The sequence below is a fragment of the Amphiprion ocellaris genome, chromosome 24, assembly GCF_022539595.1.
Source record: "Amphiprion ocellaris isolate individual 3 ecotype Okinawa chromosome 24, ASM2253959v1, whole genome shotgun sequence".
Taxonomy (NCBI): domain Eukaryota; kingdom Metazoa; phylum Chordata; class Actinopteri; family Pomacentridae; genus Amphiprion; species Amphiprion ocellaris.
Genome location: NC_072789.1, coordinates 5,465,248 through 5,480,967, shown reverse-complemented (window position 1 = coordinate 5,480,967; position 15,720 = coordinate 5,465,248). Strand labels below are relative to the sequence as shown.

General features: G+C 40.3%; 1 protein-coding gene across 3 annotated transcripts in view; it reads right to left on the bottom strand.

Moving 5' to 3' along the window:
* LOC111571705 (rho GTPase-activating protein 6) overlaps positions 1–15,720 on the bottom strand; it is an 82,974-nt gene that overhangs the window by 11,239 nt on the left and 56,015 nt on the right. For all 3 annotated transcript variants that reach the window (XM_035950365.2, XM_035950364.2, XM_023275002.3), the window contains exons 2-7: positions 8,291–8,450; positions 4,131–4,202; positions 1,601–1,749; positions 1,332–1,460; positions 1,041–1,236; positions 875–930 (exon numbers count right to left, since the gene is read on the bottom strand). In XM_035950365.2, the coding sequence (XP_035806258.2) occupies positions 875–930; positions 1,041–1,236; positions 1,332–1,460; positions 1,601–1,749; positions 4,131–4,202; positions 8,291–8,450 (762 nt within the window). The remainder of the gene's footprint in view (positions 1–874; positions 931–1,040; positions 1,237–1,331; positions 1,461–1,600; positions 1,750–4,130; positions 4,203–8,290; positions 8,451–15,720) is intronic.

Sequence of the window (15,720 nt, the reverse complement as noted above, 5' to 3'; positions counted from 1 at the left end):
AATTAGTTAGATAAAGTATTTTGCATACCCATTAAAGCAGAAAGATCCAGGAACTGTACAGTTATGCAAGTCGTAGTGTTATCGCAATAGTCAATGTTATCACATTCCAGATTTCCTTCATATCATGCAGACCTAATCCTTTGTCACACAGAATGCTCGCTTTAGCTTTCCAACTCTGGATTATAAAGTAAATATATGATGTGATTAGTAAACACTGAACTGAATCCGTTGCATCACGCATGAATTTATGATGAATATGACGCATTTTACCATAATCCGGCATTCACAAAGGAAGTTTCTATTCAAACAGAGCTCCTCTGCTGCACTGTAATACAAACCTGAAGGTCAGAGAAGTGTGCTTTTGGTTTTCCAGTGAATGAATGACCTTCCTTCCCTTCAACAACCAACAAGTACCTCCAGTTGTCTGTAAGTGCTCCGAGTGGAAGTCGGCATTGTGAAAACACGCAACACAAAAGATTATGTAAAAACTCTGCTGCCCACACTGATTGCTCCATTAAGTTTAACCCTGATTTATGCATTTTTTTGACTGGAGTCAAAGGTGTCAGATAATGAAAGGTGTAGGAGTGAGTGGAATGACTTAATATTTGCTTGAATAACAAATCCAGCATGTGGATTTCTCCAGCTTGTTCAAGAGGTGCGTCATTTTCTCATACAACAGCTGAAGCTTTGCTGGCGTAAACGGCACATTTTGGTGTTGGTTATCGCACGCAGTATTCTTAGAGAGGAGATTTTGTTTGTTGGTGGATGGAAAAGACTGTGCGAAGAACATTTAGCACAACTTGATTTGTTGTTGGGACACAAGAAAACACTAAATGGTTTGATGAGGATGAAAACAACAGAATTGAATACCCACTTGTCGGACTCTCTTCTTGGAACTTCCCACTCTGAAGATCCCCACAGTCTGCAAACCTGAGTGGGAAAAGAGGAAAAAAACTGCGATTAACAGAGCAGAAAGAGGAGAAAAAATGCAAACCGGAGGTACATATAAGATGGTCAGAGTAGTTAAGAAAGCCTCTCACCATATTTCTCGATGTGCTGACAGCAGCTGTCGACCACCCGGGGCACCTGACGGTAAATGGGATTGAGGCTCAGCCTTTTGTCCCTGTGCTTCTCCTTTTTGCTCGGCGTTTCGGCCGGCAGGGAGAGCTGCAGCGCCTCGAGCAGGCGGGACTGGTTGTCGTCCAGGTCCGTGATGGAGTCCACCGACATGCCTCCCTGGAATAATCAAGCATTCCTTTAAAAAAAAAAAAAAAAAAAAACACACCAAAACAGCTGAATTAAAGCACATAAAAAGCAGAGGAATGTCTCACCCTCCTGCGGGCTCGTGGTGCAGCTTCAGGGGTGTTCGGTGATGTCGACTCGTTGGCTGTTTCCGACGTGGAACTGAGCGAGGAGTTGCTGCTGGATAACTCCTTGTTGGACGGCCGCTTGGTGGCAAACTGCAGGACACATGATCACATGATCCAAAATTTAGCCTTTTCTCCATTACCCACAGTTCAAAAAATGTCATATTTGTCCCTGAAACAACTCAAACTGAAGCCAGGAATCATGCAAATCCAAGCAGAGGCACGTGCGAGACCTGTAAAATGGATGAGACGAGATCAGAGGGGTCTTTGTGCTCCTCCCGCTGTGGAGGGTCCTGACGATAACCATCCTGACGCTGCCTGTGTGTTCTGTCATTAGCGATGACCTGGGAGAGGGGTATGCTGAAGGCCTGGGGTACGCATTCTGTGGAAAAGAAGGAATTATGTTCTAGTTTATTACCAAAAAGTTAAACTTGGATCCAATTAAACTCTTTATCACATCTCCTGCTAGCTTCCCGTTTTACACACGTACAATAAAAGCATCACAAACCTTATGGCGCTGCTAAACTACAAGCACTACTACATCTGTTTTCCAAAATAAAACATCACAGACATAAATCTGGCAATGACAACCCACTAATTCTTTAACCAAAATAACACAACTTTGATGACTCGCACCCACAAGGTCATTTTTAGAAGCTCTGAGACATAAAGACCCGCTTGCCCTTATTCCCTTTGTTCCATTTTCCCCCCCTTAATTCTGAAGTATGGAAGAAAGGCAGTTTGTTTTGGCAAGATGCTTCAAAAGCTAAAGAGGTTTTTTGCAAAAAAATATCTGGTGGACTAAAACTGAGGTCATTAACTTAGGATATGCTGATGAAAATTGGTGTTGCGCACACATACAAGCACTGAAATATGTGCAGGGATCACTTCAGAGCACAATGATGTCATCCTGGGCCCATCACAGGCTATATATTCCATTATACACAATCCCAAAGCCAGGAAGGAAAAACCGTCCAGCTGTGCGGAGCGTAAGAAAAAAAAGAGAGGCAAAGGAAGACTGAGTGAAAGAGAGAAAGCAAAATGCATTCCACAACCACAAGTGAAGGGTTGTGGTTTACGAACAACATGACCGCTAACACTGTGACACAACGAATTTGCTCTGCAGCCTCACAGCGCTAACAGGGCTTACATAACCCGCACAACACACACAATCCCAGCAGCACATGCATCTGAAGCAGTATTTCACCGGACGCGTCGACAGCCGGACCGCATTCATCAAGCCACGTCAGATTTTCATAAATCTACATTTTCCAGGCCTTGCGGTGTCTCGGGAATGACAGGTTTAGTTTTCAGTGCTTGGTTTTCTCATTTGTGTCCATGTTTACATTAACTCGGTGTGTGTGGAGGAATCATCTCACAGCCTCAGGAAATAATTCTTGTTCTTTTTGAAAGTGCAGAAATGGACTGAGGTGCCAAAAGGTGCTTAAGCCCAATTAGTGAATCTGTGCTTTGACTGACAGATTGCTTAACACTATCTGAGGTAAAAACTTGGCCTTTAGCAAAGCAGATTATAGCAACTATTAAACTATTTTTGCAAATAAAGTTTGGCTGACGCCTGATCATAACACATGTACAGCTTAGCTAACAGCAGTAGCAAGCATTTTACTTTTCTTTCAGTGCCCCTCGCAGAGACAACGGCTAAGCCCGCTTCAAAGTGAAATACAGGGGCTGGTATTTATGGACCCTCGGAGAAAATTAAACTCCTTTTGCAAGTTAAGGCCACAGGTACATCCAAGCCGCCTGTGCTCTGTAGGGGTAAAGACAGGCATGCAGTGGAGGAGGAACCCACCTACTCTCAGTTTACATGCTCAGTTTCACCCTAGTATGAAGCTTAAAGGTATGACTGGATAACAACATGATTGTTTTTCTCGTCGACTGGAGATCATATGTAACCAGACAATGTATTTACAGTCGCGACAGCTGTCATCGACAATTGTCTGTCGGCTAAAGCATGTGCAGTATTTTCAGACCGCACAGCTGCAAGCATAGAAGGTGAGCCGTCATTCCAATCCAAATCAGTAAATGAATAGTGGACGTAGCACTGACAAAAGCTTCATTACTTAGATTTTTGATTAGTGAGTTATAATAGATGAATGCACGGCTGCTATTTTATATTTCTCAAGTATGCACTGCTGCATGACCTCTTATTCATGTAGATAGGGTTGATTTTGTTGGGTTTGTTCTTATATGGGTTAATATACATTAATATATATATATACGCTCAAAAACATTCAACTCAACTTTAAGGCAGCTGAAAATGCATCTTTCATTCGATCCTTCTTTTTGGGTAGCTTCCATGCCAGTTGACAAGTGACTTTGTACTTTTGCTTTAGATGGTCTTAGAATCCTGTGGCACAACATTGCAAGTTATGCAAGATCGGCAGTGGTTAAAGCATGGCAGCCAGAAACAAGTGGACATATGTCTATCTTCTTATCTTAAAATCTCCTTTTATTTTATGTTCTGCGCCTCTTTTCATTTCCATCCTCTTCTCTCTGCTAAATATGCCGCTCCATGTAGCACAGAGGCTCCTTCTCATAGCTAGTCCCCTTAGCAAGGAGTCCCTTCACTTAAACTAAATATAAACTGCCGAAGCCTAGTAAACAGAAACTGTGTTTTTATAACCTTGTTGTTCACCTGCAGGAGGGGTGGAGACCACAGACCGGTCCTCTGTCTCTCTGGCAGGAGATGGAGAGAGAAAACTCTGCAAAGTGGCAAAGTCATGAAAAAGCAACCGGGCATACCTTTGTCTTTACTCTTCTCTTTCGCTAGAGAGTCCAACTTCCTCCTCAGTGACTTTTTCCTCTTCTGTCCATCTGTGCCGGAGGGAAGAGCAAAGGAAAAAAAAACAAGTAAATAAATCATCTGAAACAAATGGTTCCCATATCTGCTGTATCTTATCTGGCTTATTATATTTAATAAGCTTATGTCAGGAATGCAGACGTAAATTAACCACAGAGGGACCGTGAACTTAAATCCAGTTAGACAGGGTCAGCTGGGGTAGCAGTCAGCAGAAAAAAAAAATTACTGCCAAAACACATTCAGTCAATTATACTGTTTGTCTAAACTGGCTGATGTGTGTTAAGATTTTACTGCTTTGGATACTGGAGAATATTGCACTTTACAATGCCATACATGGACATCTATAGACATTCCTGACCTCAACCTGCATCAACCTGACTGATTAAATATGAATAAAATGAATGCAAAGTAATAATTGGATGGATAATAAGAAACGGACTGAAGAACTGCCAAAAGTCTCTCAAAGTACACTGAGTACTTGAAGGAAACTATGAAAGTAATTATTGTAAACCCCTACTGTGAGGCTTCATTTGGAGGGGAATTAGTGTTCTTTGCATCCTACAAGTACATCTGATGTGCTGTAATTCCAAAGATCCCTCAAAAAAAACATTGCAAACAATCACATTAGGTGTTCTGCAAAGGATATTTATGGGTACAAGAGTGCATTACATCCAAGTATCGGCCTGGAATGCTCTGAAAGGAGGACACTGCTTTGTCAGCTGTCAACTTGATGAATGGCTCCTGGATTTGCTGATTAATGATCAGGAAACTGTGGAAACCGTGGCACACGCAACTTTCAAGTCTTGGAATCCTCCTCTCATGCCAGGATGTCAGTTCACGGAAACCTCAGCAACTTTCTTTGTTATCATTCTGTCACTCTGCTATTTGTTTTCTTGGTATCCAAAACCAACACTTTTTGCACATCAGATCTTTCTGGACTTGTTCGGAGCCTTGATCTGTTGGTTTTAACAACCTCGGTTTGAACCCCAGATGTTCCCTTCAGCTGTATCCCATGAGTCACTTGTGGGGTTGAGGAAATTTTATCCAGCTCTCAAAACGCGCCCGATGGTAGCGTTAGCAGCTTACATCAGGGAGCAGGTTGACTTTCCCCCCATGTGTCCGACCATCTCTGACAAATCTGAACAAGCTGCATTTCTTCAATAATCAATTTATAACCGCCGCAGTGATGGATCAGAAATGTGTGTGTCTTTTTTAAAGCTGTAAAGAAGCTCCGAGTGCAGGAGAAGCGGTGAAATATTGCGGTGTATGGGAGAAAAATAGGTGGGAAGCAGTGAGGACGGGGTGTGCGATACGAGGAGAAAGAAAGCAGATGTTGTGATGGAGGGCAGCAAGAGTGAGAAAGGAGAAGCAGAGATAGGAAATGGTTTGGATTTTTGACAGATGGCTCCCAAAGCCGTACGGAAATCCCCCGAACCTCTACAACTCCCCAGTTCAACTCCCAACCAGTTGTGGAACAGTCTGATGAACCTTTGCCGCCTTTTTGTTTCTCGTCACACCCTCGTCCCTTCCCTCTTTGTCTTCCCCGGCTCTGTCTTGCTTTAATCTGCTTTTGGTTCTTGAAGAAACACTAGAAACATGACCCCTGGCACTCGGATAAATATTAGAAACAGCAGGGCTGAAAAACACAGGTTAGCAGTGCTGAAATAGCACTCCCAACGCACACACTCTTACACAGTTGAAATATTTCTCTCGCTAGCACATGGCGGCCGTCAGGGGCTCTGGAATTCATAAGCAACACACACAAGTACGTATTAAATCATGGTGGGGAGAGGTTTAACCTTCAGCTGGAATGCAAGGCCCTGGATAATCCACTGGCTGCTCTATACTGCTGCTATGGCACCCATTCCACTGCAATACAGTGCAGTGGAACAAATACTGCAAGAGCATGGACTGACGATTCTAACAGCAAGACGTCATCTTAAGCAGAAAATTCAAGTAAAACTAGACAAGTTTATTACTATTTGGGTAAAAGCTTTGGCTGGTAAAGAAATTGTGGAGACCTGCAGCGAAATCTAAAGGTTCAACAGAGTTCAGTAAATTGCAAAGGTTGAAAACAAGGCAACAGTTCAGCCAAATTATCTAAACCAATGACTGCCAAAGTGGGGGTTTGGACACCCAAAGGTGCCATTAGACCAATCTGACAATGTATATATGATATTAGATCATTTTATAGGACTCTAAAAATGTTCAAATAAAATAATCTGAGAAGGAGACATTAGATTTTGATGGCATGTGCTCACTCATCACAAATCAAAAAAGTTGGCGACCACTGAACCCCAAAACAATCATTGAGGTTAAAAGGCGTGTCACCTTTAAAAAATCAGCACAAACTGTAAAAACACAAAGTATCATCAGATTCTCAACTTTCCTCATCTCAAAGTAGCAATATTTCATCCAAATACTATTTTTACTGTACTTAATCTCATGATATTCTGCACTTTTTGGCACAGCTGCAAAGCCACTAAGAACTCCAGTGTGACTTTCAGTTCTTTGGACCAGTCAGAAGAACTGCAGGCTGTGTTTACACAAAGCAGATAGGGGCGAGTGTGGAGTTAAAAATGTATTTTGAATGACAAGGGCATTTACAAAGCCAGGACAATCTAATGAAGAGTGCCTTTCAGATGTACTATGAGAGATGTAGAATCAAGTGCGTTTGGAGGTTACTTGGAATTAAAGTTGGAATAAAATCGCCTCTGTTGCTGGTAGTACTAAGTCACTGTGTGCTCATTTGAAGATTCATGAAAATGGTGAACCATTTTTTTAGCAAGTCAATATATCCATGTACTGTTTTTTTTTTTTTTTTAGATTCTGGACAAACAAGGATTCAAACTTAACCTATGGGACCAATCCTGGAACCCTGCAAGGTAAGACTTTCTGTGTCATTATTCCTCTTATGAACCGGTTTCTGGTTCTGACATATATGCCTGATTTACTCCATTGCCATTGCCTAATGTGGGGTAGTTTTCAAGTGTTTGAGCAGAGTTGTAGGTGAGCTGGTGTACTCAAGCTGTATTCTGTAGTGGAGATAACGATGGAGAAGAAGGTAGGGACTTCACAGATGTTCACATTCCAGAGCTAAATGCAGCCATTTCAAGGCAGGAAAGGATTATTTTCACGGGGGAAAATTCTAAATGTGTAACTTTAATACACAGAAATTAGTTTCTAGGGGTTTAATCACTGACTGGAGAGGGATTTTTCTGATCTCTAAGGAATTGACTGTTTGTATCAAAGGAGAATAGCTACAAATATATTACTCAAGTTGCATGAAACCTACTCTCCCAGGTTTTCGAAGGCTATTAATTTGTTCTACTTTGCCCACTTCTTTGCTTTAAATTGAGTGGGACTATGTATATTTTCTCTAGTGTCGATAAACCCTGATGCACATGGACATTTTTAGCATGGGCGAGCCTCAGTGGAAAACCACCAACTCCAGCAGTTTCACCGCGGTGCTCTGCCCATGTGTGCTAGATGTGGATTAATTTGTCTAATTTTGTCATTCTCCAAAAGCTTATTTGCTTAATTATTTGGTTTCCGAGTGTAAACACAGTTTGCAGATGGGGCCACAAGGACAAATATAGCGTGCTTTTTTTGCAAAATGTAGGACTTTTTAATAGTGGCGACTGGTGGAGTGAGTGCACTCGACTTCAGCTCCAGCGGAAAGGGAGTCGCGTGTCGCTATGAGGAGGGGAGGTCTACAGATACCACGTCCAACAGGAAGCACCCGATCCCTGTGTGAAGTGTGGTTTACATCTGAATTCGTGTGTTGTCACAACTTCCCCAAACATGACTTCCCTTAAAGACACTTGAGGGATGATAAGAGGATGTGGTCAGAGGCTGGAAAGTTTGCTTTACTTTATGGGACACTTGAAAGTATCTGCAAAGGCTTACACAGCAAACCTGAGTAGCAACACAGAGGAGTTCCGGAGTAAATAACAGGCACATTTTGTCCCAGTTTACAGTCACGTGAATGTCAGGGTCTTGAAATCTTGACGTTATCTGAAGCAGTAAATCCCACCTATCCAGGGCATGGCAATTATGCAACCCAGGTCTGCAGTTTGTGTTAAAAAACACACACACACACCTTTTGGCATCGTTATCTGACATCCCAGGTCGTAGTCTTGGTGCAAACGGGTGTAGGCTACTTCCTGAAGCCTGGCCCTCTCCAGCTCCGACAGGCTCTGGATGGCAACTGGCATGAGACGGACGCTCCGCCCCGACAGGCTGCTCCAGGTGAAATCACCCTGAGAGGAGAGAGCAAGACGGATATTAAATCAAAAAGTCCGATAAGAGTATCGGAACATAGAACTGATATTAGATTGTGTATTATGTTGCATTTGCAAGTCAAACAAGAAGCTTTCCACTGCTGCTTTTCATCCGTCTCTATCTGCAAAAACTACTATAATTATCGTAGCTTTTGTAATTTAATGTGGGAAAAGAAACATTCATAGGTGTTTTGATCAGTAAAAGAGTAAAGCTGGAATGATTAATCAATGAATCAACCAGACACTAACTACTTTGATATTCGATTTATAGGTTTGAGTAAGTTTTAAGGAAGAAAAAAGACAAAATTCTCCAATTCTAGTGTCTTTAATTTGAATATTTTCAGATTTCTTCGCTTCTCTGTGACAATAAACTGAACATGTTTCTCAGTTTTGGACAAAAAAAAAGCATTTAAGGATGTCATATTTATCTTTGGGAAACACTGGTCAACATTTTATCACCATTTTCTGACATTTTGTAGACCAAACTGCTCATCAAGAATCTAGTTGTAGTGCTAATGAAATTCCATTAGCTTCAATAGTACATTCGATGTATCCTACATAGATAGACAGATAACACATGCATTGGAAAAGTCTTTCTCAAAGAAGCACTCCACCTTCAAACATTACACTGATGGATTTGCAATATGCTCGCCCTACATAAACCATAAAGCATTAGAACGCATTGCACATGTAGGGGAGGAGATGTTTCTCGTACAGGGGTCAGTCTCATGTTTTACTTCCTGGATAATCTGCGATGGAGGCAGTGAATAGTAACGAATCGCTGCAAAACCTGGTGACGGTGTTGATGAGTATGTGAGTCATCTGAATCTCTGGTCATGCATTCCTGTGTGTCTACTGAGAGAAGAGGTCAGGAAGAGGGAGAGGTTAAGAAAGAGAGAAGAAGAGACAGGGCTGCAATTTACCTAATGCCTTATCCAGACAGAGGACTTACAAGTGTGCTCTAATGTGTCTGTGTTTATGTTGTCTGTTTCTCTTTTTTTATTTTGCTGCATAGAGAAACCATTTTACATCCATCTTGGAAATCAAATTTCATCTCTTGAATGAGATTTATTTTGAAAATCTGGAGAATTTGCACTACTGTTCAAAAGTTTGGGGTCACCCAGACAATCTCATGTTTTCACAATTTTATTCATGTGCTAACGTAACTGCACAAGGGTTTTCTAATCATCAATGAGCCTTTCAACAGTATTAGCTAACAAAATGTAGCATTAGAACACAGGAGTGATGGTTGCTGGAAATGTTCCTCTGTACCCCTATGGAGATATTCCATTAAAATTTCCAACTAGAAGACTCATTTACCACACTAACAATATCTAGACTGTATTTCTGACTAATTTAATGTTATCTTCATTGCAAAAATAAAAAATGTTTTTCTTTGAAAAATAAGGACATTTCTAAGTGACCCCAAATTTTTCAATGGTAGTGTATGTCAAGATTTCACTTCCTATTTGGGCCTCTATTGACAATATTTCAGCTCAAGTGTTACTTGACCTGACTCAATGCGGTCACCATTCTGCCATTCAAAGAAAAAAACACACAATGTGCAACCTGCAGAGCCACCTGAGTGTGTGCATGAGCCGGTCACGAGTCTGATGAAGCAAATCGCACATTGCACCCCCTTTTAATCCAGCATTCTGGTTGTGTTGTTATAAGTGCCATTCCTTATCGCTGACAGAAGGGAACCCTTTTGGCTCCCGCTTGACCTCACACGCAGCTTGATGGAGGCACACACAACGCACGCGCCTGTACACAACAACACACACGCGGCAAAAAGAAAAGACAAACAGTTGGAGAAGTTAAATAAGAGGCCTTTCCTCGGTTGAGCTGATTCCGCCCAGCAGGCTTTCTGAAGGGGATGGATGAGCTTCGGTTCTTAAGTGTCAACCTATGAAACCTGTGGAATGCTGACAGACAAGCGACTAAGAGGGGGCAGACTAAATCCTGGTATCGCTGCTGGAAGCTGACTACAGTGAGGTGCAATTCAAAATTACAAACCAAGATGTTCCAAAGTCAACCTGCATGATTTAATTATTGAAAACATGATTGTTAAATGATATTTTATTATTTATTATTATTATTAGATTTGCTATCTACTTGTAGGGGTCAAAAATGTACAAAACATCTGCAGGTTGTTCACTGAATGTTCATCCGAGGATCAGTTCTAATCCGTTTTTTATTGAATATGTTGTATTTTTTTGACATCTACATAGTCAGAAGATAAGATTGCCCATAAAAATTCACTCTCAGCGCTCTGGGTAACGTTTCACTACTGTTCTGGCGATCAGTAGGGATAGAGTCTGTGCAAACCAAAGCTGTTGCACATGTGATTTTTGGTCGTTTCACACACTGAAATCATTAGCGTACTGTAAAGTGAGTTGACTTTATGGAAGTTTTTCAAATAACTACTTCACATAAACAGCAGGCATCAGCAAAATGGTGATTTTTTTTAAAAAATGGTTTGTTCTTTCCAATGTAATATTTCCTTTAACAGCTCATTAGATTTTATGTAAATGCAATTTTTCAGTCATTTCCACTTTGGAAAAAGCAAGAACAGTCACTTTTTTAGATTACAAATGGCAAAATTTTCGTCTAAAAACACTGGAATCAGTCTACTAGTCATTCTGTATTATAATGACTCAATTAGATACAGGTCACTGAAAACCCAAAGAAAAAACTATTTTCTTCTCGGGAGAAGCATAAAAATTGCTTAAAGACAAGGCTAATTAAGCCTTCATATGCTGGAAAAAGAAAAAAAATTTCAATATGATGTAAAATATGTGGAAATTGCAGCTGCTTTTCCACATTAGCTCTTTGTTTTAATACAGCAAAAAGAAAAAAAATATATAATTTTGGATCCATTTTTGAGGTGACGGCCAAGTTTACCAATCAGACATCCAAAGACTGGACTTGCTAGAAATGAAAAGTCAAAGAAAAGTTCCATTCAGGTGCTCTGAACTGATCAAGAGCTACTATTACATACACATATAAGTGGAGCCAGTGACCCGTAAAGCACACACACATGATATTATCACAGCCGAGGTCCCTTATATTATACAAAGAGCCACAAAGGTTAATGGGATGACACGCTACTACACCATAAATCACATTTAAAATCCATGCATTCAGACATTTACTGCACCTCCCACCAAATGTAAAGCCAAAAGCATCCATTATCTGCGATCTCAGTATGTTAGGAATGCTCAAGTAAAACTGTTTAAATAGCGTGTAGAGAGACAGATCTGCGGTCAGAAAAACATGTAACGCTTGACTTCAAAATACATCTGGTGGCAAATGGCTGCCACTTCGTTTCGCTTAATCAAAGACTTATTTAAGTATGCATCTTGCCATATGTTACGTAAAATATTACATAAAGCCTTAATGCAAAGCTCCTATTAAGGATCTGCAAATGCTGTGCCACCACCGCCGTTGTTTCTTTGTGCTCATATGTGACAGATGCTACGTTGGAACGCTTAATGACTTGGCTGACTGGACTGGCACCGTGCAGTTAGATGACTAATGCCATTTGGACGTACAGGCCACCGCAGCATGTGGTTTCTGCTCTATTTCAGACAAAAGGGACAAATGGTGCAAAAAGCCACAGGCAAAGAGAAAAAGAAATATGTCAGTTTCCGTGGCAACACGTACATACAGAAATCAAAAGGGGCCAGGAAGCGAGGGGAATATTGCTATGGTAACGCACCTGGAAGACACGCACACACACAGAAGCAGATGTTGCTATTGATGGCCACAATAGAAACAATCACAAAACATACTAATTATACACATCCTTAAAGTTACACAGAAAGTAAATGTATACATAATGGCACATCAACCTCTCATCATTTGTGTCCTTGACAGCACTGTGATGCTCAATAATATACAGCATGTTGACCCAACTCCCGTCGCTCAATATTCCATATACCGGAGAGACACCAGCGTGACCGCTCTTAGCCCGCAGCGCCGTGGCAACACATCGACAAAAGCCGTTGTTGTTGTTGGTTCCTCATCTGCCACGCTCATGTGACTGCTCGTCTCCTGTGTGTCATCAAAGCAATGTATGCACCGACATGCCCTCGAGTGTTTTTGGAAATATCCTTATTACAGCACAGTAAGGCGGCAAATAGAGACAATGGCAAATCCCCGTCTCGTGTTACAAAGCCTTTAATCCACTGCTTTGAGAAATTAACACGGAGAGAAAATCTTGCAAGGCTCTAGTGAGTTTTGTGCATGAAGAGAGCCTGTGTGTTGGACAGTAGCACACTTTGATTCTGTGGTACTATAAAAATGACATCAATCCAACCTCTGTTTCTATTCTGGTAAAGCAATATTACTCACCTGAGATGATGTTGAGCGAAAAATTAAGTCAGAGATCCACCATGACTATGAAAATGTAACTGATAGCTGGAATGCTGACTTTGCTGGTTGTAATAATGTATCTGGATGGAAATCTACTCTGGTAAAGATTAGTTTGTCTTGTTAAAACAACATTTGACTGCAAAATGAACGCAGGATTTTTGACTTTAAATGGATCGTTTACATCTGATTCGTATAAAATCAGCTTTCATGAGCTGATCTCTTGTAAAAACATTGAATTTAGGAACATGAGGAAAAATCTGGAAACTTTTTTGTTGGTTCTTTTGATAAAAATAACCCAAATATTATGCAAGTTTTCACATTTTCAATTCTGAAATACTCTGGTTTCTGATTTTGGTTGATCAAATACCTGCTTTTGCATTAACCTCAACTGTACTTTTGTGCTAATTTGCAAATTGAACATGCTAATGTGCTAAAGTGATGAACATGATAAAAATGGTTCCTCACCATCAGCATGTTGTCATTGTGAGCCTATTAGCATGCTAAGATTTCCCTTTGTGGGCCATCACTGAGTTGCGTCCATGCCTGTAGACCGGATGCTTGATGTGCTAAGTGGTTTCCTATAAAACTGAAAACCAATACAGGCTATTAGGTCTGACCGGTAACCATATAGACGATAGACATTTCATCAATAACAATATTGTTTGACAGAATGTTCAGTTGTTTCACTTAAATGCATCAGATGTAAACCAATAATGAAAAAAACAAAGTGCAGTTGCATGCCTTACTTCCACCCTGTTGCATCAATAGCCAATCATATCTCTGACAACTGAACCTGCAACCCTCCACCTCCTCCAGGGTTACCAAGGTGCACTATTCCTCATCAACCCCCTCTGCAAACACAGACGTCCTCTGGTGGAAGGTCCAACTAGCAGGAAGTAATGGCTTCCCTGGCAAGACGGGCTTTTCGGTCTAAAAACACCAAACAGATGCACTGTCAGCAAGTCCATGGATTTGACGTTGGGGTGAGTCTTGTTAAATTGGCTAAAGTGGTTAAATGATTAAAAACAGGTCAATAATAATTAAGAATATTGAGGAATATTGACTGAAATGCAACATTTATTGAAACTGCATACAAACACTGGCTGCATCTGACTGGACCGATACTTTTACTTGTTGTTTGTCTGCTAACTAGAAAAACATGGCGGCCTATTCCTGAGTCTTATACTGTGATAATAATTAATTGAAATGTGTTTCTGAAAATAACTGAAAAGAGAAAAACCTGTACAGTTGCTGAATATATCTTAATTTTACTCCAATAACCGGGTCAATATATAATTGTGGGACTTTTCATATCATAGTTGACATTTTTGTTGTTTTGAGACCTAAATTCAACATGGCCGCCTATATCCAAACACCACGTGGCATTTTTAGAGAAAGATTCTGCTAAAATATTAGATATACATACAACAAATCCACACTTGACTCACACACTACTTTGTATTAAATACCTAAGAAAGCCTTGGAGTCTCAACAGTCTTTTCTTCAGGAGGAAATGACATCATGTGGAGCAGGTCACGTGATCTGAAATTAACACACTTCCTTGAGAGGTGTTTTTGTAATGGGCAACTTAGTTGAAAGTGATTTCTCGGACACAGATACAATTAGTTATTTTCCATCTAAAATTTTTTATTTTTATATATATATATATATATATATATATATATATATATATATATATATATATATATATATATATATATATATATATATATATATACATACTGTGATGATTATCTGAACTTAATAAAAAGAAGACAATCAAAACAATTTTTGAATAAGCTCATTTTATTATTATTTTGCTAATTAGAAGGTGGTTGTTATTAAATTCTGACAGTTATTTAGTTGACATTTTAGTGATATTCAGTCATTCTTTATTAATAAGTGATTGTTTACATAATAAATAATGATGGAATTTATAAAAACATGATCATATGAACATTAAAAAAACACTATTTTTTTGACTTTTAATAAAAATATATGCAAGATATATCCCATGGACTTCAGAGGTCTCTCAATTATATATTGACCCAACTGTTCATTTAGAAGTTTTTGGGACTTTCCAGAAGCAGCGACTTTTGCTAGATGCCTCTTATTTGCATAAAGCAGCCTAGACTTCAACTTTATGCAAATGCAGAGCAGCCAACATGAGGCCCTGTCTCTCAAAACACAGCCTGGTAAGAGTGGAATGCATTGCATGTCTCCTTACAGAGACAATAAATAGTAAGCATGGGAATGATGCAACCTGTGGGCACGTATGCTCATCTCCTCTGCACGTGTTGGTGATGAATGAGAGCGATTAGAAAGGAGGAAACACTCCAGTATCTGTCTTGGCAATCATCTTCTTGACGACACAACAACAAGCATATTTGTAATTTGCTTTGTACGAGCTACTACAAAGGATGACGTGTAGCGATACTCCAGGAAGGCACCAGGGAGCCGGAAGATCACTTAGGGAGGAGACAAAAACACTACAGGAACATTTTTTTTTTCTACTTTTGGTTTGTTTTCTTTCCCTTTAACATCGCAGCTGGTTTTCAATGACCCTTGAGCAGAGTTTCTGTGCCACAACACTGAACTACAGGAATGCACAAGTATTTTTCAGCACTTCGTTTTTTTGTCTTCGTTTTTTTTGTGTGTCTTTTACAGGTTGGCTTCACGCATAACTGTAATACATTGCTTTCGCTGACCTGGAACCTCCTCAAGGTTCACATCTGCTTGTAATTACTGCCCACCCTATAGGTTGTAAGCTATTGCTGTTAGTGTGTACCTGTCATAGGGTAACAGTTAGTGGGCGTTTCCGACTGTTTTGATGCCGCCTGAGGGCCAAATAACCACCGAATTATGGATTCCT